At 43.8% G+C, this 23,423-nt stretch overlaps 2 protein-coding genes across 5 annotated transcripts in view; one reads left to right on the forward strand and one right to left on the reverse strand.

Annotated features, from left to right (window-relative positions):
• Positions 1–319: 319 nt before the first annotated feature.
• Positions 320–11,367, forward strand: CACNG1 (calcium voltage-gated channel auxiliary subunit gamma 1). The gene is made up of 4 exons (XM_062591760.1): positions 320–644; positions 7,743–7,817; positions 9,965–10,102; positions 10,381–11,367. Exons 1-4 carry the CDS (start codon positions 404–406, stop codon positions 10,605–10,607), a joined length of 681 nt encoding a protein of 226 aa, XP_062447744.1. The 5' UTR covers positions 320–403; the 3' UTR covers positions 10,608–11,367.
• A 9,053-nt stretch (positions 11,368–20,420) lies between these two features.
• HELZ (helicase with zinc finger) overlaps positions 20,421–23,423 on the reverse strand; it is a 91,160-nt gene continuing 88,157 nt past the window's right edge. For all 4 annotated transcript variants that reach the window (XM_062591750.1, XM_062591749.1, XM_062591751.1 and 1 more), the window contains one exon: positions 20,421–21,069. In XM_062591750.1, coding sequence (XP_062447734.1) covers positions 20,738–21,069 — 332 coding nt within the window. In that variant the 3' untranslated portion in view covers positions 20,421–20,737. The remainder of the gene's footprint in view (positions 21,070–23,423) is intronic.

The raw sequence follows: 23,423 nt of genomic DNA on the forward strand, positions 1-23,423 counted from the left end.
CAAACCGAGCTCAGGCCCAGCATTATTACAAGCACAGCTGTTTTCTCCCTAACCTAGCCGAAAAGTTAATCCTTCTGTCCATGCCTATTTCTGGGCAGGCTGCAAGTCAGACGGCTGCCGTCCTCCCACGGCGGCTGCAGCAGCAGCTGGCGAAACCCTCCAGGCGATGGCGGGGAAACGCTGAGCCCGCCGGGCGCTGCCCGCAGCGCGCGCGCCAGCCGGGGCCGCGCGCCCCCGGCGCTGACGGCTCCCAGCAGCTGCCCTGGCGGCCGCCCCGCTGACATTTGAAGACGCTCGGGTGCGCCGGGGCGTCGGGAGATAGCCGGCGACGCGGCTCCACGCGAGCGCGGCCCGGCCCGGCGAGCGGCCAGCCTGCGCATTCCCCCCCGCCGCGCGGAGCAGCATGGACGAGAGCAAACCCCTGAAGATCCGGCTGACTTTCTCCGTCATCCTGGTTGGCGTCTCGCTCCTCTTCGCTGCCGTCGTGACGGACCACTGGGCCGTGCTGAGCCCCGAGGTGAAGAGTTACAATGCCACCTGCGAAGCGGCTCACTTCGGGCTGTGGCGGCTCTGCACGAAACGGATCTTCGTGCAGGAGCAGGGCGCCAAGGTGAAGGGCTGCGGGCCGATAAGCCTGCCGGGAGGTACGTGACAGCGCTCGTTCCCCAACCGCGCACAAAACCCGTGGGAGAAAGCATCAGGCGGTTGAGGTTACAGGACACAGCAGAAACAAAGTACAGTGTCTGTCCCCCGGCTCTTAATCTGGCATGGCGCTGCCTGGTGCTTTGCTTTCGTATCACCCTGCAAACACCGCCTGTTCCCATTTCTCGTGTTGTGCAAGTGAGCTGCATTGCCTTGCAAATATATTTTTAACCATATTTAAGTCATCAGTCCCTGCACAGCCAAGAGAGGGGCGGGTATGCAGGGAAAAGGATCGGACACGGTGGAAATCACAGACTGGATGGAGGATATCTTGCTGACATCTGCCCATGGTCCCACGGCACTCGGGCAAACCCACGCGAACTTCAACAAGCGTCAGCAGAGGAGGGTTTGCAGGACTGGGCCACCCTGCATGGCTGCATCTCTAGAAGGGTTTCCTGCTTCAGATAGCTATGAAGCAACAGCTTTTTCATGACAGTTATTAAGTTATCCACAGGCTATTTCAATAACAGTCATTGCTTGGGGCTGTGAGCAGGGCTGTGATTTACCAGCTTCCAAAAAAAGGTTGTAAACGGAGTTAGAAATGATTTGTCACTGCTTTCCTGAGTCTCCCTACCTTGCAGTGAAGGAAAGCCCTGAGCTTGCGGCTGAAAGCAGCCTAATCGGATACATTTCTTCATTGCAAGTTATTCCACCCAAATCAATAGGAAGGGTGGCAGAGGAGTGATCATAGCTGGTTTCCAGGAAGACCGTTACATTCCCGTGGTAAAAGGAGCTCATTATATATTTGCTGATTGCAAAGTCAGCAACATTCACACAGCGTGTACTAATATACTCTAGTCGTGACTGAACTACGCTGCTTTTTGAGAAGGCTAATAGGGAACTGGCTTCCTTCCAGAACAGAAATAACAGAATTGCTTTCATGTTAGATTTGCTGTTTGAAATGAAATATATATGTTAACACATATTTGAAAAGTTCTCATGCAAATCTTACTGCCTATGCTTACTGTATATGCTCTATATTACTGTAATCCTTTATCTATTTGGCAAAATTATTTATTCTGAAGCAAGGAGCTAGTCCACAGTGTTCAGATCTGCCTCTAGCCAAATTTGAGAGCGCGTGATCTGGAAACTTAATGTCTCTCACGTAGGCACTTACATATTCCTCACTGTATGCCTTTCTTTGCATGTGGAAGAAAACTCACACAAAAGAAAAATAATAGAAATTGGCTGATAAACACCAAAATTACACCAACTGCAGGACAAATAGAAAACTCATAAATACCCAGCTGTCTCCAGAAAGCAGATTTGCAGGCAGGGCAGCGTGAAAGTGGCTACTATCTTTGACAGACATCAGCATGTGCTTGCACAGACTTGGAATCATGTCCCTGCACTGCCTGACTAACAGGCACAGTGAACGAATCGGTAATTGTGGAGATACTGAACCAGACCCTCCACCAGCAGCTCAGCCACACCACAGGCAGCTTGACAGGCTAGTATGTTTTTGTAGTATGAACAAATGAACAAATACGGAGTAAAAGAACATCGGTGGACATCAGTTTTCCTGAAAATCATGAGATGATTCAGATATTGAATCAGATATTAGTGCTATGAATGGAAAAGAAACAAACGAATTTATTACTGCGTTAATAACCATTTACTAGTCACTCTTCGGAAGAAATGGATGGCACTATTAATATTATTTATTAGTTTTTGAGCTTAGCACAGTGCAAAATGTGGAAGATGACTTGGCTCATAGTCTACAAAGCAGGCCTGTGATTTAGGCAAAGAGGTTTAAAATTTAACAACACTCTTTAGAGGATGTTGACAAATTGGAAAAGGGTTTGGCATGCTACTGTGAGGAGTAAAAATATCAAGAAGGTGACAGTTAAATCCGGGCAAATTCAGATTAATGTAGGGACATTTTTAACTGTGATCAATGGACCATTGGAGCTGTTTACTAGAGAGTGTGACAGAGTCCTCCATCGCTGCCAATCTTTAACTCCAATGTAGGTGTCATCCTAAAAAAGTCTGCTCTTGTGCACCTGCAGGATGGTAGCACAGGCGATGCTCTATAGCCTGGGTCTGCCACAATCAGGTAAAATTGTTTGTGTTAAATATACGAGTCTGAATTTAGGCAACTCAAGTCTGATAGGAAAAGAACCAGAGCAAATGGGGTAACCAGCAGGTGTCCCATTCCCATCCATACAAGAGACTCACCCTGCAAGACTATTACGAACTATTCAGACCTACTATCTCTGTGTGTTTCAGAGCCTGTCCTCTGGCTTCCCCTGGCTTTGATGGCCTTGTGAAAACCCAAGGTCTAGCCCGTTCCATCACTCAGCCCTCACCTTAAGTTTCAGTGCCTCCACTAATACGGCAACAGCTCCTGTCCTCTGAATTTAATACAAGTGACAATCTCAGATTAAAAACATCCCTCATCCAGCTCTTTCTAACCATCCAGCACGCCACAGAAACCCCACTACTAGAATCCTTCTCAGGTTCGAGAGTAAGACTGACTCCAACCTCTACCCCATGCCGATTGGTGATGGCTGCCACCCCTTAAACTCTGCATGCCCCAAACATCTGCTTATCTAACCTTCCTTTCTCCAGGAGGACTCCACATCGTGGCACCCAGAGGCTCAACCTTAGTTCCTTGCTCTTGCTTCATTTTGTGGCTGCCATAGCTGCCCTCAGGCTCCTCATAGCTATGAGTGGCAGGAGGGACTGGCTCTGCAGAAATAGAGGAAAGATGAATTAGCCCATTTCCTTGCGCACAGAAGTCATCCAAAAATCATGGACCTGATGGCAAGGGACTAGGAGTGCTGTAAACAAAGGTGACCAGGAAGTGGGAGGGCAGTGTCTGAACTACAGACACTTCTGAGTTCACACTTGCCTTTGGGACTTCAGAGCCCCTGAACTGGGCCCGTCAGCAAACTAGGTGACATCGTGACAGAAATTATGCAATTAGTGGTGGAGAGAAACCAAGACTGCCACAAAGTATTATCCATTAGAAAACCTATGCATTATGTAAATGTGGTGTGACAAATGGGCTTTTCTCTAATTCATGATGCCCACAAGAGGGATTGAAGTCCCTCAGGTCTCTTGAATAAGAGGGGACTTTGTTGATACAGATATTCCCAGCTTAGCAGAGCACCGAAGTATCTTTAAACTGAAAACAGTATATCATTTCACCAAAAACAACAACCTGGCATTACTGTCCCACAATAACTGCATTTATCAATATGAATATCTTCCCAAAGCTAACTCATTTATGTGATAACCCCATTTAGCATATCTTTCAAGAGCTATGCTTTAAGCTACCACACACAGAACCAGCCTTTTTTCCTGTAGATGAGTCCTTCTCTAAAAGAGGCTTCCCAGTGCCCCCCAGCCGCTGACCCTGCTTGGGCAGGAAGGGGGATTGCCTTGGCTCAGTCAAGTGGAAGGAGACTTTGGAAGAGCACTCACTTGAAGACTAGGGCTCCTTAGCATAAGGGTAACACAAATAACCAATTCCTTTTTTGCCTATGTTCTAGTTTAAAAGCAAGTACACATGAAAAATACGTCACGGTGTGGGTGCTGATTTCAGACCCTTTGCTATTTTCAGGATAGAACCAGATCCTATGTTGAACTATGCAGCCTCCTGTAAATGTGATTTTATTATGACTTACATGTCATTTTAGTGTTGGGTAATATGCTTATGTAGCTATTACGTAGTTGTTCAAGATAGAAGCAGGAATGGTCCCCTCCACCATGCATCCATCAATAGAGTCTCTCCATCTCTCTGCTCATCCATCATAGCACTGTGCTACAATGGATGTGCCACGCTGACCCAGCTGCTCTCAAACCAGGGTGGCGTTATCTACTAGTTATCTGTCATATACATAAGTTATCCATCTGCCGTCTGCGCAGAGCTGTGAAAGATCACACCATGGCTGGATGGGTTTGACTGCCGGCTTTGTACAGTCAGCATCCTTGGGGATTCCTAGTTCACACTTTCCTCTTCGCAGAATTAATTAGAAGTCAAACCAATGAATTCAAGATGAAGTGTCTCAGCTTCATCCTGTCTCCCTACCCTTTAGCACAGGAGTAAATGGACCCCTGAGCCAGCCTCCTATCACCAGCAGTGATTTTCATGCTCGACCACCACTAGGTTGTTGGCAAAAGTCTGCAGCTGCCCAAGCCCTGCTTACTCAGGGATGTGTTGCTCTCTTGGACTCATCATTTGCAGTTTTAGTAGCAGATTTTTGAGTTCAAACATGTTTGCCATGGTCATTTTCAGGAATTATAAAGAGCTGGTCAGGAGATCCCAGAGCTGAACAACCACTAACCTAGTTGCAGACAAAGGAGAACCTGAGAACGCAACACAAGACAACGTCTCAGAGGAATCTTCCACTAATGGGCTCCAATATGCTGCTTTAGAATTGTCTATCTCTTTGGAGAGAGAAAATAAATCTTCCTTGAATTAGTAACTCTAAAATCTACCATTTATGTGCTAGGAGAAACAAAAGAACTCAACTGGTATCTTGTTGCCACTAGAAATTAGTGCTGTAAATAGACAATATTTTCATAGAAGTAAATGTTTCCACAGAGGTTCCTTTGTTCACAGCCACTAATGGTCAGATGCTCTCATGCAGTGTGTCCAAGAGGCGCCACAGCAGTTACAGAAATGTAGTATGCTCTCCCTGGGCAGAAAAAAGGCAGTGCACCCTGCACAGTCTCTGTGCACCGGGGACACTTGCTCAGACTTTGCCTCATGGCAACAGTCTTACACTGAACCAGCGTATCCTGGTCTGGAGACGATGCAGGCCGGCAACATGGAGCATACTCGGCCCCCAGACTTATTCTCAAAAATTCACAAAGTTCAGTAACTTCATTATTTAACAGAAAAGAGATGCTGATGTTAACAAAATGCCCACTGACAGTGGTTGTATTTCATGCAGTCTTGGCAGGTTTCCCCTGTTCCCTGCAAGCTGAAGTACAGGGTGCAGAACGAGAGGTGCTGAACATGTCCTCTCAAGCGTCTGCTCAGGAGAATAGCTCAATCAGAGCACTGGCGCTGCTTGTGGCACCTCGATGATTGCACAATTCCAGCCAAATTCTTGGCAAGCAATTGTTCTCTCAGCTCTGCATCCCCTTCAAACCTTCAATTAAATAGGTTATAAATAGTGAGAACATGCTCCATCCAACCACAACTGCTGCCAAAGCTTAAAATCAATAGGTCCTCAGAAGACCCTTCCCCATCCTATTCCAGTGCTTCAGCTGGAGGCTGAAAGCAGTGTCTTGTTCTGGACCTGCAGAGATGTGTTTCATAGTGCTACTGAGTCCCAGACCAGGCACACAGGCTAGTGGGGTCTCCTGCACATTAGCATCCTGTCATATCATGTCTTGCAAAATATCGAGCCCCATCTATTGATTGTTTTGTTCCTGCTCTACGTCCCTCTTTAGAAATAAGTCACATAGTCCAATGCCTCCCAAGCATGGAAAACCACCTTTCTCCTAATTTCCAGTCTCAAGACTTTCCTGACAAATTTATAACAGTTTGCTCTCGTATCTCTCTCTAACTTAAATAATATTTCTCCTGCCTATTGTTTATTTCCATCCGCAGCTCCTATACATTTATTGACACTAACCACAAGCCCTCGCTTGCTTAATTTGCCTATGCTGAGTATTAAACCACACCATACCAAAGCTGTGTCTTTCAGAGACTCAGCTAGAAACTTCCCCCCAGTCATTATTTCCCTGCCCATGATCATGATCCTTACTCAGCTTACAAACATCCCCTACTTATAGATTACAAATATTCTCTACAAATATCCTGCTTATCTGGCAGCATGCTCACTTACAGTCCAGATAGAGGAACTCCATTAAGCTCCCATTATCTAACTCTGCTATCTTATCAAATTAAGTTAATTCACTAGCCTGACGGGAGCGAACTTTGATAAAGTCAGGTTGTATGATATCCTATTTGCCCTTGACTTGTGTGGCTTTTATTAGCCTTTCCTTCCTTTTACAATCTTTGTTTGCAGCTTTAGATAGCTTGTGTCAAGCATCTGACAGTCAGAAGAAAAAAGCTGCATCCTCCCTGTCATAGAAAAATGTCACAGGCTTTGTGGCATTGGCGCAGTCTCCGCGCGGTGACCCGCAGCGCAGTGACCCTAGGAAGGCACCATGCAGCAGACTTTTCTGGGCTACTTCTTCCCTCCCAGTCACTGCCGCAGTGAGGGATAGGAGCTGGAGAAGGGAAGATCAGGGAGGGAGGAGGTGGATGAGGACACTTGATCCTCCCTTTTTGGAGCCCAGGCTCGGCACAGGCGATCCTCGTACAGCCCAAAGAGGTCCATATGCGGTGATGCTCATACAGAGCCGTTGGCAGAGGCAGCTGCAAAGGGGAGCAAACTGAGATGCTAACTCAGCTGTGGGCACAGGGAGTCTCATTACCAGGAAATACAGCCATGGAGTAACGGCCAAAGACAGAATGAGAAAAATTATCTATAATTCATGCTTGAAATAGAAGCACAATCAGTGCGCAAAGCTCTCGGAGGGAGCAGCCTCCAAAAGGTAGCAGCAGTGGCTTCAACCTTGTCCACGCTACCATAGCCTGCCAAGCAAATGACATTCTTCTGCTCCCAAACACAGCAGATTCAGCTCCGATTTCTCAGTGTCACCGTCCCCTCCATTCCCTTAGCAGGTTGGGATACAACTGTGATTGATACAACATGTCAAGTAAAGTTCAAATGTTAGAGGAAGTCATCAAACTGGCAGTTTGTCCCCCTATTGCCCTTTTGCAGAAAATGTTCTCCAACAGGAGGACAAGGAGCACAATTTTTAGGCCTGTTAATGCACTCCTTGAGCTGTTTTGAGAACTTGAGGCCTAAATATTTGTGGTAGATCACTCATTGCCATCTTCATTCTTGAAAGAAGAGTTTGCTGGAGGTCTGCAGCAGAATCGAGATCCCATTAGCCTGTACTTTAAAAGTGTTTTAAGTATGACACTTCAATAAAAAGCAAAGTTAATTCTACTGCATTTTATCAGAGGTTCCTGAGCTCACAAAATTAAATTTCCCTTTGTTCTTCAGAAAGCAACTGTTCCTACTTTAAGCACTTCACTCCCGGAGAGAGCTCAGAGATATTTGAAGTAACCACCCAGAAAGGTAAGAATGGAGCCTGAAAAACATTTTCCTAACATTGCATGAACTGGGTGCACAGAAGATCTAGTGACTGGGTCCCCAGTCCCCCAAATGAGCATTCGATCTTGGTTCCACTGAAATCAGTGAAGGAATTTCAACCAGTTATGATGTCAGCTGCAATAATGTAAAAAGGCTCTGAACAAGGTCAAATACCAGCTTTCTAGGAAGAATAATTTTTATATATAAGTTGCCTCCACTCTTAAACATGACCTTATTCAAAGTTTTCCCACAAATATGTGACAATATCAATACGCACCAAAACTGGAAAAGTCTTTTCATCATAAAAAATGACATTCACACCATTGGCACTATCTTCTACACTCTAAACCTTTACCATCAAAGGAAGAAGACATTAATAAAGTCTAAATAAATAAATCATATGCCGAGCAGAGTCTTGACCCTGAAAAGAAGTACAGAGACTCTGTGAAAACCATTAGGAATTTTATGCTTGATACTGATTTTGTAAGAAAGTCACATAAAAAACAGAGTGATCAGTGACAGGGCGGAAGGGAGATTCTGTAAATACACTTACAGACAGTATTTACACAGCATGGGTTTTGAAAATGGTCTTTCACAGACAAATTATTCATTTCTAATCAGTCCCTTTTAAAGCAAAATATTTTTTAGCACTAATCTAATGTGTTCTTCTCTCTTTCTTGCCTTTTCATTGAGGACAAATTCCTTTGTAGTTTGCCACATAACATATTTTAGTGTGGAGTAAATGAATTGACAATTACATTACACATATTAAACAATCTGCTCTGCTTCCAGTGGAAATTAAAATGATGGAAAACCCTGCAGCACAGGTTTTCTAAAGAAGCAGTTTCCCAAGGCAAGAAAGTTTGTGAATTTTAAATGGGTAAAAGAGCATATATCTGAGCTACCTGCTTTTGTTTATTTATATGCTGCTAGATCTATCCATCTGATCTTAAAAGTGTATCCAATGTTTTCTTGGTCATTTCAGAAGAAATTTGGAAAGAACTTACTTTCTTTGAAGAAAAAGCCTAAGCCATAGCAAAAGATTTTTATACTGAAACTAACTCTTTCAGGCAGTTCTAACACATAGTAAAGAAAACCCAAAAGAAAAACTTTAAGAAAATTATAATAAAATTGTGGTATGAAAGCAAAGAGAACAAAGAATAAGTGCTATTCACTTTCACAGAAATAGCTCCATTTTGATGGGAGCTAATTAGTATCAGGCAAAAAGATTCTTTGTGATTTTGCCTAGAAGATATATTTTTTAATGGTTTGAAAGGCAAATACCATCAGGCACGATGATGTTCATGCATGGCTACATATGTTAAATATTAAACTAATCTGAAAACGAATGCAATATGTAAATGAAGGTCTGAATTATTCAAATAGCAATCTTTCCCCACCATTCAGACACTGAACTGTGCTTTGCTGGGTGAATTATCTGGTGCATATCCTAACAAGTTTATCAAAAGAGAGGGCATTTTATGGAAGGTTTAATCCTCTGCCCTTGAGAAGCTGAATTTTCACAGAACTAGAAATCATTGTTTTATAGAAAAGAAAAAGAGGCTATGCAAACACTTCACCTCTGGCCTCCCTCCTACTTAGTCTGGTTTGGCAGCTCTAATTTGGAGCCCTATGGCGCTTACAACTGTCTTTCTGTATCGGTGCAACATTGGCACCACGCACTGGGGCCTCACAGAGATCCTGTAATATGGCTCTAGAATAAAAATAGCCTAAAGCTGTCTATTTACTGTAAGAGAAGAGTGTGGATTGATGGAAGAAATGAGAACACGGAGTGCAGTAATCCCAACAATAACATCTATGCAGCAGGGTTGACCTGACTCCAGCCCAGAGCTTCAGCAGGCCAATGTGGTCACCAATTGCTCCTTCAGTATGTGCTCCCAAAAAGATTCCCTCTTTTGTTCTCTCTGTTTTTTACACTCTTTAAATTCAAAAGAAACATGGCCAATATTTGCTACTGCTTTTATCTGAGAGAAATCATTAGAATGAGTCCTCCCTCCCTTTACAGCAATGAGAAGATACCTCGTTCTGACTGACCTTCTGCAATAGCTGATGGAAGCATGCTCGAAATGTGCAGACGTTTACTATTTTTGGTCTTTGTTTTGCTTTGGCAGAATACAGCATTTCAGCTGCAGCCATTGCCATCTTCAGTGTTGGCTTTGCAATCATCGGAACAATCTGTGTCCTCTTCTCCTTTGGGAAAAAGAGGGACTATCTGCTGAAGCCAGCTTCCATGTTCTACACCTTTGCAGGTAGGAGGGTTGGTGCTGAAATACTTGCACTTAGTTCATAGGAAAATGTGGAGAAACAAACCTGCAGGTCTTCCTAGAAGCTAATAATCAACTTACATGGTCTGAGTTTTAGCAGAGATCAGAGCAGTTGTTATTGTTGGTTCTTCAAATATTAAAGTCAATGACTCACCTGTGAAGCTCACTGCAATTTTTCTATGCAAAAAGGCAGATAAGATGGTTAATTAAGGATGAAAAATTGACAGCTGGCTGTTCAACCCACTGCTCTCATCTTCCTTCAGGTCTCTGCATCATCATCTCTGTTGAAGTCATGAGACAATCTGTGAAAAGGATGATTGACAGTAAGGAGACAGTCTGGATTGAGTACAGTTACTCTTGGTCTTTTGCCTGTGCTTGTGCCTCCTTCGCCCTGCTCTTCATCTGTGGAATTATTCTCCTTCTGATTGCCTTGCCTCGCTTCCCCCAGAATCCTTGGGAGACCTGTATGGATGCAGAACCAGAGCACTAATGTTCCCATCACCCACCCTTGCTTAAAAAGCCGGAAAGTGTTTGGAAAAAATATATATTTTTAAAAATGTCTGGATACCACTATATCATGTTTACTGCCACTCCATTAACTAAGTCATTACTGAACCAAGAGATGTTCAATTACAATTATTATTTTCTTTCAGTTTTCTAAGAAAGGAGAAAAAGCATTAAGAACAACAGCATGGGTCATCAGTAAATGTCACTCTGCTCTACTGCACTTTGTACTTTCACCCTGCTGGAAGCTGAGGGAGGTGATTTGCAGTTTGGAGATGCATTGAGCTGATGCAGTCAAGGAAAAACGCATGTGTGAGTGAGCGCAAGCCACATAAAGGACATCATTTTTAGGCGGAAAATATACAATCTAGCTGGGCTAACAGGTATCAGGCTTTATTCCTGACTTGGTCAGAGAGAATCGGTGAAAAACACTAGCTCCTCAGTGAGTCCATTTCCCTATTTGTACCACACTCCTGTACCTCCCAGAGAAGTTTCAGTTCATCAGTCGTGAATTAGTTGGAGATCCTTACACTATTCTATTGTTCGCAGTGTTAAAATAAAACCAGACTTCCACTAGCATAGGGAAAAAAAAAATAGCCTACAAATTTACACTGTGCACTTCTATTCTTCTGAATTAAGCACAAAAGAAAACCCCAAAATCATGATTTCTGTTCTACTTAAACTTTGATGGCAAAGCCAAGAAGTACTGAACATAAATGATATTTTCTTTTAATAAAAAGCATAATCTTCCAGTAGTATGATTTTCTGCACGATGATTTTTGAGGGATGAATCACATGGCCCATCAAATTCTGCTAGAGCCAGTATTATGGTGTAATTCTGCATGGTATTTACTGTACGTAGGTCTCATTTGTTCCTTGTGAATGAACTCACAGAATATCCTGCCTTGCTCGCTGCATACATACATAAAAGTACATACAAAGAAATATCCTCCAAGGTAGCTGTCAAAAACAAAAGGATTGGATTTAAACGCCCAGGAGAGTCAGCCACAAAATACTACAAAGAAGGTCTTGCTGTCCGTGCTCTTCTTCCTCTGCTCACCGTAGGAGATGCCCGAGGCATCGCTGGTGGGTGACACTGCCAACGTTTGCTGCCTCGCAGGGGCAGCGCCCTCCCGCAGCCGCCCCGCGCCGCCGGGGCCAGAGCTTCACCACGGCCTCACGCTTCCCGTGCCCCGTGTGCGGGACCGGCCCGTGGCGCCGAGCCCTTTACACAGCCCGGAGCCCACTCAGCAGCAGGAGGGGGACCTCCGTAGTCCTCGTTTTAACCTAAAAAAAAAAAAAAAAAAGAGGGAGAAAGAAAAGGAAAAGGCAACTCAGGAAATAACAAGGTATTCGTATTACTCACACAATTAGCAATTTATATCTCAGTGATTCCTGTTGCCAACGGGAAAGTCACACAAGCTGTCATAGAAAGGAGGTGTTTGATGGAAAGCTTTTTCTTTCCAAGTTGTGGGGTTTGTTTGTTTTTTGTTGTTGTTGTTGTTTTGTTTACAGTTCAGTTTTAGAATTCCTTCAACATTTTTGAAATATTTTTCCAAGCAGGAAAATGCCTTTCTTTTGTGTTTTTTTTCCCCACTGGATAATTTGAAAAACAGGAGAAAAGGAAACAGAAGTGTTCATTCCCTCACTGACTAACACCAACTATTCACAGTTTCAAAGCCAAAAGAAGACAGAATTCAGAACAGAAAAATTCAGATCATTTTGAAGAAATCTGGAATTGTGACATTTCGCTGTTCAAATACTTAAAGAAATTAAGGACCATTTTTCTGCTAGTGATCATAGCATGCAGAACGAAGGCTTGTCCATGGCCGTACCAGGGCCAGTCCGAGCATTTTATGCAACCAAGTCCTAGCAGCATCCAGCTGGAGCTCTTGCTGCAGAAAACCAGCTCCTCAATCGTGTGTCTCAATTTTCCCATCAGTAAAGTGGCAGCAAGAATACTGGGCTTTTGTGCAGTTGCATTAAAATTTTTCAAGCTCTTTGAAGTTGAAAAGCACTACAAATAACGTGTATATTATAAAGTTTGGGGATAAAGCATTCATTGGTGCTGAGATCTGAGTATAAACTGGGGAATTCTGCCTACATCTCTCATAATGAGAGACAACTGGAAGTCTTCAAGTTGTCACTGAACCATTGTGAAATGCTAAATGGTTTTGAAATCTTATTTTTGGATACGGAGCTGACATCCCTAATTTGCATTTTCATTGTATGAGGAAAACAGAGGTTAATTTCTAGGGAGAGCCTTTACATGCTACAACAGAGAAGAAAGTTTGCACCCCTCCTGCTGTGCCCAGCCCCATTCTGGGATGCCCAAGCACATGCAGAACATCAGATGAACCTGAGGGCAACAGCTGGGAGGTCTAAAGGCATTCCCAGCTCAGCCTCCCCCAGCAAAATGACAGTACCTTGGATGCACAACGGGTTGAGATAACGTAGCTTTGGGTGCGAAAGTCAGAGCCTCGCCACTCCACCCCAGCAAGGGAAGACTCCAGCTGGGTGACACGGATGGGACGCGCCTACAGAGGCCCTGGCTTGTGGTGCTGGTGGGACCTCCCATGCCCCTGCAAAAGTCTTTTGTGCACACCCTTTTTTCATGCACCAGCTGCTTCTTGCTATGCTTCTTCAGCAAAAAAAGTAATTTCTGGGTTGTTTCTTATCCTGACAGGCCAGCTTGTTGCCCAGCCAAGAAGCTATTTATTCCCATTAGCAATGTGGCCAATTATATTTGATATTCATTAGCAAGAAGAACATATTTTAGACAAACAGACCGCAGGGGGCCTCACGCATGCCCCCCTGCTTGTGCCCGGGCTGGAACGCCTCATCCCAGCCCCGGCGAGGGCGGTGGGAAGCTTCCTCCAAGTGATGGGGTTTGGCCTGGATCCAGAGGCTTTATGGCTTCTCTGTGCTCACTTTACTCGTGTGTAAGAGAAAATACACTGCTTAATGCAGCGAGGCCTTGGACCCAGAGACTATAACTCAGACAGCTGGGCTCGATGCCTTCCTAAAGCTCGTGAACTCACCAAGCCTCATTTTCTGTCTGCTGTAAGTTAAGAGGCTTTTTTGATCATTCACTGCTTCAGCATGTTTCCTGCAAGACGGAGAAGCATGTGCATGACTTCATTTTCCTTTTCCAGATATTAATAAGCGCTGCTGAGGGACTCATCCGTTAAATCGGTCATTGGTATTCACAGTGGGAAAGCCACCGCTCCTCCGGCCGGTTTGTTCTGCCATATCCAAATCTCTCTGCCAGGGAGCTGATAATGTGTTTCAAGGGAGTTAATAAAAGGAATTGGCCTTTGTACAAGGGAAAGAAGAATATAACGTCTGGAGTGGGAGGGGGAAGGTGTAACTGGTCTGAGTTTTCATTCTCTCAACTGAGCAAACGGCAGAAAACGGCCACGGATAACGTGAACACGGCCCAAAGATGTGAAAGAAATGTTCGTGTCCTCCTTCGCTGCGAGCAAGGTGCCCTCGTGCTTCTAACGGGAGACCGCGGCGTTGCTAAGCCTGCCCGCTGCACTCGCAATCCAAGCGCTAAATCGCAGCCAGTGCAAGAGAAAAACATGAAGCTTTTTTGTTTATGTGAAACTAAGGTTTGCTGTCAGGCACGAGTCACGGAGAGAGTCTGCTTCCCTTATTTTTAAATGCTGTGTTGTGTGAATTTAATGTGCAGAAAGGTGCCAGACTAACAGCCCTGAGGAACAAAACTGCCTGTTTAGCAAGCAGCGAGCTCAACTCTCCAAACGGCACTTCCCCGTGAAGAGACACCGCGGCGCCAGCGAGAGCCGCCGCGCGCGAGCTCCCTCCCGGCTCCGGGCTCGGCGGGCCCCGGGCACCCGGGCAGCGCGCGCGGCTGGCGGCTGCAGCCGCCGAACGGGCCGCTCCAAAGCCGCTGCCCAAACCCCACCTCTGCGGCTCAGGCTGGAGGCGGCGCGTATGAAGAGCGAGGTGCACTCAAAGGTTACTTAATTACTTCCCTCTTTCTTTTTGCACTGATTCCTTTCTGCTCCAGCCCTTCCTTGCGGTCGTCACCTCTTTCCCCCTCTTTTGGGGGGCTGGCAGGGCGGGGGTTATCTCCAGCAGGTCCCGCGGACCCCAGGACTGCCTGTCCGCAGCGGCCGCAGGGGCGCTCGGCGGCCCGGGAGAGTCGCCCCAGATGAGCGCTGCGACCTCGGGCCTGGTCCCACGGCGGGCGTTTGCATGCCGGAGACTTGACCGACAGGCAGAAACTATTTATAAAACAAATCTCATCTTAAACCTCGTTTAAAATAAATTTCAGCTTCCCATGGCGGGCTAGTGCCACTTTGAATGTTATATATGTATTTTTAAACTGCAATACTGGACCATCAGGCTGTGCTGAGCCACCACCTGCCCTCCCAGCGTCCCGACCCGGCTGAAATGAATCCACGCAAATTGCTCACCCTCTCCGTTATCTCCAAGGGGCAGGAAAGGAGCTTTGTGGCTTTGTTTTGGTTGAGGTTTGCCGCACTTGTAGGCGCTCTGACTCCAGTGCAGCTAACGAATACAAATTCGAGCCTTCCAGGCATCACGGGGCCGCATGCCGTCTCTAGGTACAACGCGAGCTGTTCTTCTGTTTTCTGCAAGGAAATGCTGAGAAAGGCATAAACGCTGATTTCTGGCCTAGTTTCTTTTTAATGAATTTGAACACAAGGCACTGGTTCAGAACAGGACTCGAGTCCCAGAGCCTTTTTTTTTTTTTTTTTCCTTCCCCCCCTCCTTTTTGCAGGGCAGAGTTTGGCAGGTCAAATCCCAGGGCGCTGCTTCAGTTTTGTGCCCACTACTATTAGTCTCACTGAGAAGACAGCGATGAATTTACAGCAGGTCTCTTGTGAAAGTACTTGCCCTTCGGGAGAGAGAAAATCCTATGGAAAACGGACTGACATCTTCTAACTAGTTTTGGATAATTCAGATCTCAGAGCGCTTTCTGTAATTTATCAAAAGCATATATTAAATCCTAATGAAGTTAAAACTTTTCAACATTTCTCAACTGAAGCTGTTAAAAACCCAAAATCCAACCGATACTTCCATTACATTTGCTGAAGATCTTTTTACTTTTCTGGAATGAAAGAAAAGAACTTAGAATTTCTGCTTTAATCCTTGCTCCCTGACACAGCCAACAAAATGCTACTGGAGAAAATATCCTACACCAAGAGAAAGAGCCTGCATTTGGTGTCAAGGAATATGATGTGCAAATTTTTATAGGCACCATAGATCATCACCATCTATCTTGACAAGATAATTGTCTACAATTTTTCTAGGAAAACTAGAAATTTAAAAACTAACAATACAAATGAAATGAGTTGAATGATGAGACAGGGAGAGGCTAAAGCCTCGTGGGCTTATTGATTTGGAGATGTTCAGATTCTGTTACATTGGCGTTTACTCTAAAATCCAGTCAAACACATTTAGTTACTGCTTTCAGTTGTACTGACCATAGAGGTGTTGCACGTGTGGCAAAAGCAGCGCTTATAGCAGCAACCTCTGCATAAAACATAGTAGAACTCGAGAAATCTGGGAACGAAACATTAATTAATCAAAGTAGCGAATAGTACCCAGGGGGTTTGCAAGGTCAGGTTCACCAGAAGCGTTCACACCCCGCCGAGAAAGGGCCAGTAATGCCACAGTCCACGTAATTAAACAAAGCGGTACAATATATATTAGGTGTCAACTTTCAGGAGAAAAGGTGGGTGAAAGGGCTGTGATTCTAGCTCAGCCTGCTTTTGTGCTAAGAGTTACTTACTGTTTGCATTGGGGAAACACTAAAGGCTCCTGCTGGAACAGGGAAGCCTTGTAAAGGGTGAAGACTGATAGCAGACGGCACAGGGAGGGGGACTATCCCCAAAACACGTCTTTGGTTCAGATGAGTTTGACACTGTGAGCACTTCTGAGAACTCCGAGCTTAACAAGCCTGTCCCTGTTCCAGCACGTCCCTCGGCGGGCGTCACGTGCCACCTCACCGTGCCTGCTGGTGTCGGATGTGTTTCCCCATGGATTCGGGGGGTTCTGCAATTCATTTGAAAGTCCCCCCACGTACTTCTCGGCAGACCAGCGAGGTGCAACGATGGGAAAACGCTAAACACAACTCATCTGAAACGTGCCATCAGTCGCGTAGGATCAGATTCTGCCCGGGCTGTTCACATCAAACCAGCTCCCAACTCTGCGAGGAAGGGACGTTCGGAGCAAGGCACAGTTCAGCCTTACGGCAGGGGACCAAATCTGACAAAGAGCTTGATGAAAAAGGGGCACGAGATGGCACGAAGCTCGTCCTGCCCAGGCAGCACGCCCCCCGAGCCGCGTGGCACACGAAGGCCGGGGCGCGGGCGCTTTGCGGCAGCGACCAGCCGCACGCGCGAGGACCCTGGGGAGCCTGCAACTACGGCGGGGCAGAAAGGAGCTTGGTGCCCGTCGTCTCAGGAGCTGGAACAAGCCGCCCCTGCCCCACTGCCGGGGCGGTGGGAGCTTCCCTCCAGGACGAGTAACGAAGAGCCGGCAACGACCCCTCGGAGGCACCAGCCGGCACTCGAGCGCGGAGGAAGGGCGAGCGCGCGGAGCAGGCGCCGGCACTCACCCGGGCGCGCGGCCGGCGCCCCGAGACCCCAGCCGCGACGCCCCGCGGAAGAACCGGAGCCCCGAGACAGCGTCTCCTCCGGTTTCCTGCTCTGACTCCATTAAGACCAAGTTTGAAAGCTCCCGGTTTCGTATGAATTCACTCTTCAAACAGAGAGAGGAAAATCTACCCACCGAATTCGTCAAGAAACTTTTCAAAGGGCAGGAGCTCCATTTTAAATTTAAAAAAAAATATACTGATTCGTTCAAATAATTTATTTTAAATCTCTCAATACTACGTTAGCTCCTATCGTAATGACATCTGCCCATGAGACATCCCTATGTTCCTCGTGAAAAAGTGAAATTAAAGAGAATAAAATCAGAACTTATTTATATATACACACACACACACACATATATAAGCTTTAAAGTGTGATATTTTAGCTATAAAAAAAAGTCATGGACTCAAATACTCAGCTGGTGAAAACACCCAAGCCTCCATTCATTTCCTCTGAGTTAAGACAATTTACACAAACTGAAAATCTAAGCTCAGACTTTAAAATTTTCGCCATAAATGCAGCTGCTCCATATATACTGCAGAGCCAGTGCCCACTGGAGCCTTCTGCAAGATTTAAATTATTTCAGTAAGAGCCAGACGAGGCCCTAAAAGAGTTTACAATACAGGTTCTTCAGGCAGCAATGACACCAATAAAAGTTAGGCAATTTGTTTTAAAAAGAAAAGATTCCACTCAGGGCTATATACATGACGTATATGGGCCAGACAAGACATTTTAAAACAAATAATCTTTTGGAAAAAAATATTAACTTCAAGAAATGAAAGTGATTCATCCCAAACATTTCCGAAGTTGATATTTAGCAGATATCCACCATACTCTCCTCAAACTCTCGGGCGAGAGCACTTATGAAAATTTATAAGCAAAACCTGTGGGGATTTTTATAAAGTTATATAACGGAAAATGTCAGTTCAGAGGAAAGAAAAAAAAGAAAAAAAAGCCACTTTATCCATAACATAACCACAGTAGAAAAAATGCCAGCGTAAGACAGTAAGAATAAAACGTGAAGTGTGACCGCTTTCCCCTTAACTAATTCACAGATAGCAGTAAATTAACAAGTGACGTTTATTAGTTTAATATTCAAATATGGTGAACAGAATCAAAAGACTGCTCCATATAAATGAGTGATTTTGAAACCCCTGAAATTACAATGCCAACTCGGCGAGGTGAAGTGCATTTGAACCCTGCCTAAGCTTGCGGCACCTCGCACCGCGGCCCGTCCCAGGCGGCGCCGCTCGGGGAGCGCTTGGGCCAGCCGCCGGGAACCGGCACGGCTCCGCCGAAAGGGATTATCTGCTCCCGAGCACACGTCCGGCCCCTGCAAATAAACTTCCCGTGGACCTATTTCTGCAGCCCTCAGCTCAGCAAAAACCCATTTAAGCTCATAGGGGTTTTGCTTGACTGCAGGTTGCAGAATTTGGCCTTTGCTCATTTTGGGTGTTCTAGATGTGATGCCACATGCTGAAGTGCGAAGCAGTAATTGGCAGGGGCTTTCTCCTCCCCCAGCATCTCTCGTTTGGTTTAGACATTAGGAAATAAATTAACCAGTTATGCATCTTTTTCTTCACAGCCAAAAGAAAAAAAATTGTTTTTCAGATAAGTTTCTGAACCATGAACCAGCAAAGATTTATAATAAAAAATTTATATGCAAACCTCTGCAGTGTACTGAGTTTAAATGAACCTTATTATGTAAAGACCCTTACCTTACAACATGAAGCCAAATGCAGAAAAACTGATTGTAACCAGAGCAAAAATCTGATTGAATACAGCAGCAGCCACTGCGCATTAGTAAGGTACCCCATGGTCAGCTGTGCAGATCTGAAACCACCCCACACAGCTCTAGAATTTTAATTCTTGCATGTAATAAATGGAGGAACATTGTAAATACACCCAGCCCCAGTCCCAGTAAAAATTAAATATTTTCCAGATTTAAAGTTATCTCTTCAAGTGTAAAAGGAGGACTACTTATCTGGAGAAACTATACAAAAACCCCCTCTCTATCTCCCCAGCTGCAGAAGTACGAACAGTGTGCAAAAGCAGAGGTCTTTACGGACAACATTTATCTTCCTAGTTTCCACTGACACTTGTTTCTTTAATTTTTACATAGCCCGTAGAATTTTATTTTTAGTACATACTCCTGAAGGGCCAGGTTTGTGGAGAACTTAGCAGAACTCATATACTTAAACAGCCTGAAAGCCATTATCCCGCACAGATTTAGATTAATTTGGATGCAGCTTTGACAAACATTAAATCTCTTCTTTAATGATGTTCCTCAAACAAAACAGTTAGCAAAATATCTGAATTTCCTTGTATAATGTCACATTTTAATGTAAACATCAAATAATGTACCAAAAGTTTTACCAGAAAAAAAAAATTAAAGCGGCACAATTCTTTATACCACTGGAGAACGGGGGAGGAAAAAGCCAGATTACAAACATTTACACATGCATAGTGAAAAAAATTAAACAAACAAACAAAAAGGTATTTTACTAAATTCACGCAATTTTTTTAAAATAGTTATTAAATCTACTAAGCACCAACATACCTAAAAATTTATTTTCAGCTTCATGATTCATTTAAAAAACCTATCAAATTAACTTTTCAAACAAGCTTATATTACTAGCTTGTCCAAAAATAAAATGTAGAGTATTTTTTTTTTAAAGTATACCAATACTTTTTATCTGAATGTTTCCAAACAATGGCATAGGTGTCTGCAAAGAATGCCTTTACTTTACCCTACAGTGGATGGAAAATACAATACCACATCATACAGAATCTAAAACTATAAAAGTCTGAGAATGCAGCATCCCTTCACAAAAAAGCTGATAAAACTGAAAGTATTTAGAAGATGCTGCACCTTTATTAAAAAAAAAAATTAAATGAATTTAAGCAGAAATAACATACATTTTTACATTAACTGGCCATTTCTGGTACAGAAACCCAGCATAGTATGCTAATGTTATTGAATAAATGTAAATGCTACTTACAATCTTTTTAAATACAATTTAGACAAACTTTTTTCTTTTTTCTTTTCTTTTTTTCATTTTTTTCTTTTTTTCTTTTTTCTTTTTTTTCTTTCTTTTCTTTTTTTTCTTTCTTTCTTTTTTTTTTCTTTTCTTTTTTTTTTTTTCTTTTTTTCTTTTCTAAGTTGCACAGGTAACCTCTCAGCTGCTAGTTGAATGCAACACATCGGTAACATTACAAAAATTAAAAAATAATGTGTGTTTTTTCCTACAGAAAAGCTTCCAAAAATCTGACCCACATCAAAAAATGCAAAATAATGGAATATAATCAAAAAAAAAATTAGTTGCAAGTCTAGCAGCAAAGCAATTAAGTGAGGATATACTTACTAATATAAACAAAGGGAATATTTGCAACTACAGGAGAAGCCCCAACTATCTTAGATCTACCAACACAAATAAAAATTAAATTCTCTCTAAAAAAAATATTCTGGTTATTTAAAATAGGAGTAAAAGCCGTTGCTACCTGATGAACTACCTAGGCTAAGTTCCTGAAACAAAGACAAGGGATCGCTATTCTTTTTTGCCTGCTCCGGCGGGGGCTTGGGCTTTGGCGGAGCCCGCAGAGCGCTCGCGTAGGACATGACGGGCTTGCTCCCGCCAGCGGGCTGCTGGCTGCTGCTGTTGGACTCGACGATCTGCTTGTTGGGCATGAGCGGCGGGAACTGGCCGAGATGCTGCAGCACGCTGTAGTTGAAGGAATTGGAGAGCTGGATGTTTTCAGCCTTCAGGTGTTCCTCGGGGGGTTTGACCGTCTTCGGCGGAGCTGCGGAAGGAGGAAACACAGTTCATCTAAGTGAGCAACTCCGACGGAGGAAATCGGCTTACAGTAACCGCAGCGCGAGTACGGAGGGGCACGGAGAGCTACAAGATCACGACAGCACTTTAAACGGCAAGAGACTGGAATAACTCCAAGACGTTAGCTCCTTCCACGTTCCTACAGCGTCAGGAGCACCGACCCTGCAGTTCTGCGCGGGCGGATTTTGCCGACAGACTGACGGGAAGCTGCTTCACAGTCGGATATATTGTAATTGAAATATTTTATCCACTGAGACAGCACAAAGAGTATCTCATTCTCCTTGCTTTACACCCTAATAGGCCAAAATTAAAATTTACAGCACCATGCATAATCCATTCTCATACGGAAGCACTGACTTCTGAATGCCACCCAAATAATTATTGGTATTTTAGCCTGAACACATTCCTGCTAATTGATACATTCTTGCTCCATATTTAACAAATCCTGTAACTATCAGAAAAAAATGTGATTTCAACCGTAAGTATAAAACCGCTTTCAAGTGAATTTCCTGAATCCTAATGAACTTACTTTTGTCTTGGGAATTCTGCTGTCTTACACAGCTAGAGAAACTCCATTTCAGAGTGTAGGTACACACTGCATCTACTATAGTCTAGGAGTTGGACAACACATATATTGTGTACTTACTTTAAGTCTTTATAGTGGTATTTTTAAAGAGCACACACAAGAATGTACTGTCAAATGGTTACAAAAGATAAATACTCAAGTTTCTCACTGGAAGGGTTGCACATAGTTCTTCTCTTTATAAAGAACTCAAAAAAAAAAGGAAAAAAAGCGCCCAGAATAACTCATGTGAGAAGAACAACAAAATTCTGAGTTTTAACAGGGTTACTAAGACTCCAAAAGAATCCAAAACATACAAAAAATTACCTCTCCTCCCCTCAAAACAAGTGTAACACTCAAGAGAAGTCAACTAATGACAAGCACGACGAGAGGTGAAAACTAATTGTGGCAGAAGTATCTAACACAAGAAAAAAAAATTAAGCTTTTATCCCTTATGTTCAGTTCAATCACATTTCTTCTATAAACAGAAAACCAGTGAGATGCAAATCAAGCCCTCAAATTGCCATTTAGATACGCCTGCACGTAACAGCACGGAGCAGCCGCGGCAGCCTTCCTCGCCCCCCACGTCCAAGCCTACGCAACCAAATACTGGTGCTGCAACCGTTTCGGAGACGCCGGGCGCACGAGCCCTCGCGCTGCCCGGTGCCGTGCTCGCTTACTCCTAGGCGACGAATACCAGCGCAGGACCAGGTCACAGCGTCTCGATCTCCTGGATTTTCATTTCAGGGATAAAAATCAACAGCGGCCAGAAACACTGAAGCTGCCGGTCACTAACCCGTAGCATGATAAAATGCATTTGGGCTTTAAGGGTGATCATCACTGCCAGTGAGCTGCCAGCGCAGGAAAGCAGAGCACCCATAAAAATGGTGATTTTTTTTCTGTATGAACTATCAGATACCTGACAAAGTTGCATATGCTTTTATTTAGAAAACAGAAACCATGCTTAACCATGATAGAAAACATCTCTGTAGCAAATGCAACGCGAGTCAAACATGCCCCTTTAGGTTAGAATTTATTATTTGATTGCAAGTGCATAGTTTGGGAACTTTTTATATATGCACATTTGTAAATAAAATCCTCAGAGGAGATATGTTCTCAACCTTTATATTAAAGCACGGAAATGTAGTATCAACTGATCCTAATGATCTTGCCAGGGGTTTCTGAGCACCTATCACATAACCACAGAGTCTAGAGAGCAACTTCAGAGAAGGACGCCACTCTTGATGAGAGATAATGCATTCAGTTCCTTATTTTTCCAATAAAAAATATAAATACACTGAAGGATGTAACCTGAGTTTTAAGCTTTGAACTTAGCACAAAAGAATGAATAACTGCAGTAAATATGCTGCCATAAATACTGTTCTGTAAAATAAACATTTTCACACTTTGGAAATAATAATGTAAATTAGGATCTTCACTCTTGAGTACTGCAGCTAATATATAACAGATTTTTTCATTCTGTCTACACTACAGGTTTCTACTCTGTAAATTCTACACTACGAAATTACAGGATGTTTTTGGTTTACAAGATTTGACCAAAAGCAATTAGATCATTCAATCACAATAAAATAAGCTTTTCAGTAACTTGTGAGAAGAAATTATTAAATGTCTTTAATATTCACACTGGAATAATGTTCTATTTTATTTTTTTTTATTTGGGATCTTTAAAGCAAAATCATGGATTAGGGGCAGTACCAGTAACCTTGCTTTTCAAAAGCATTAAAAATATGGGGAACAGA

The sequence above is a fragment of the Rhea pennata genome, chromosome 19 (assembly GCF_028389875.1).
Source record: "Rhea pennata isolate bPtePen1 chromosome 19, bPtePen1.pri, whole genome shotgun sequence".
Taxonomy (NCBI): domain Eukaryota; kingdom Metazoa; phylum Chordata; class Aves; order Rheiformes; family Rheidae; genus Rhea; species Rhea pennata.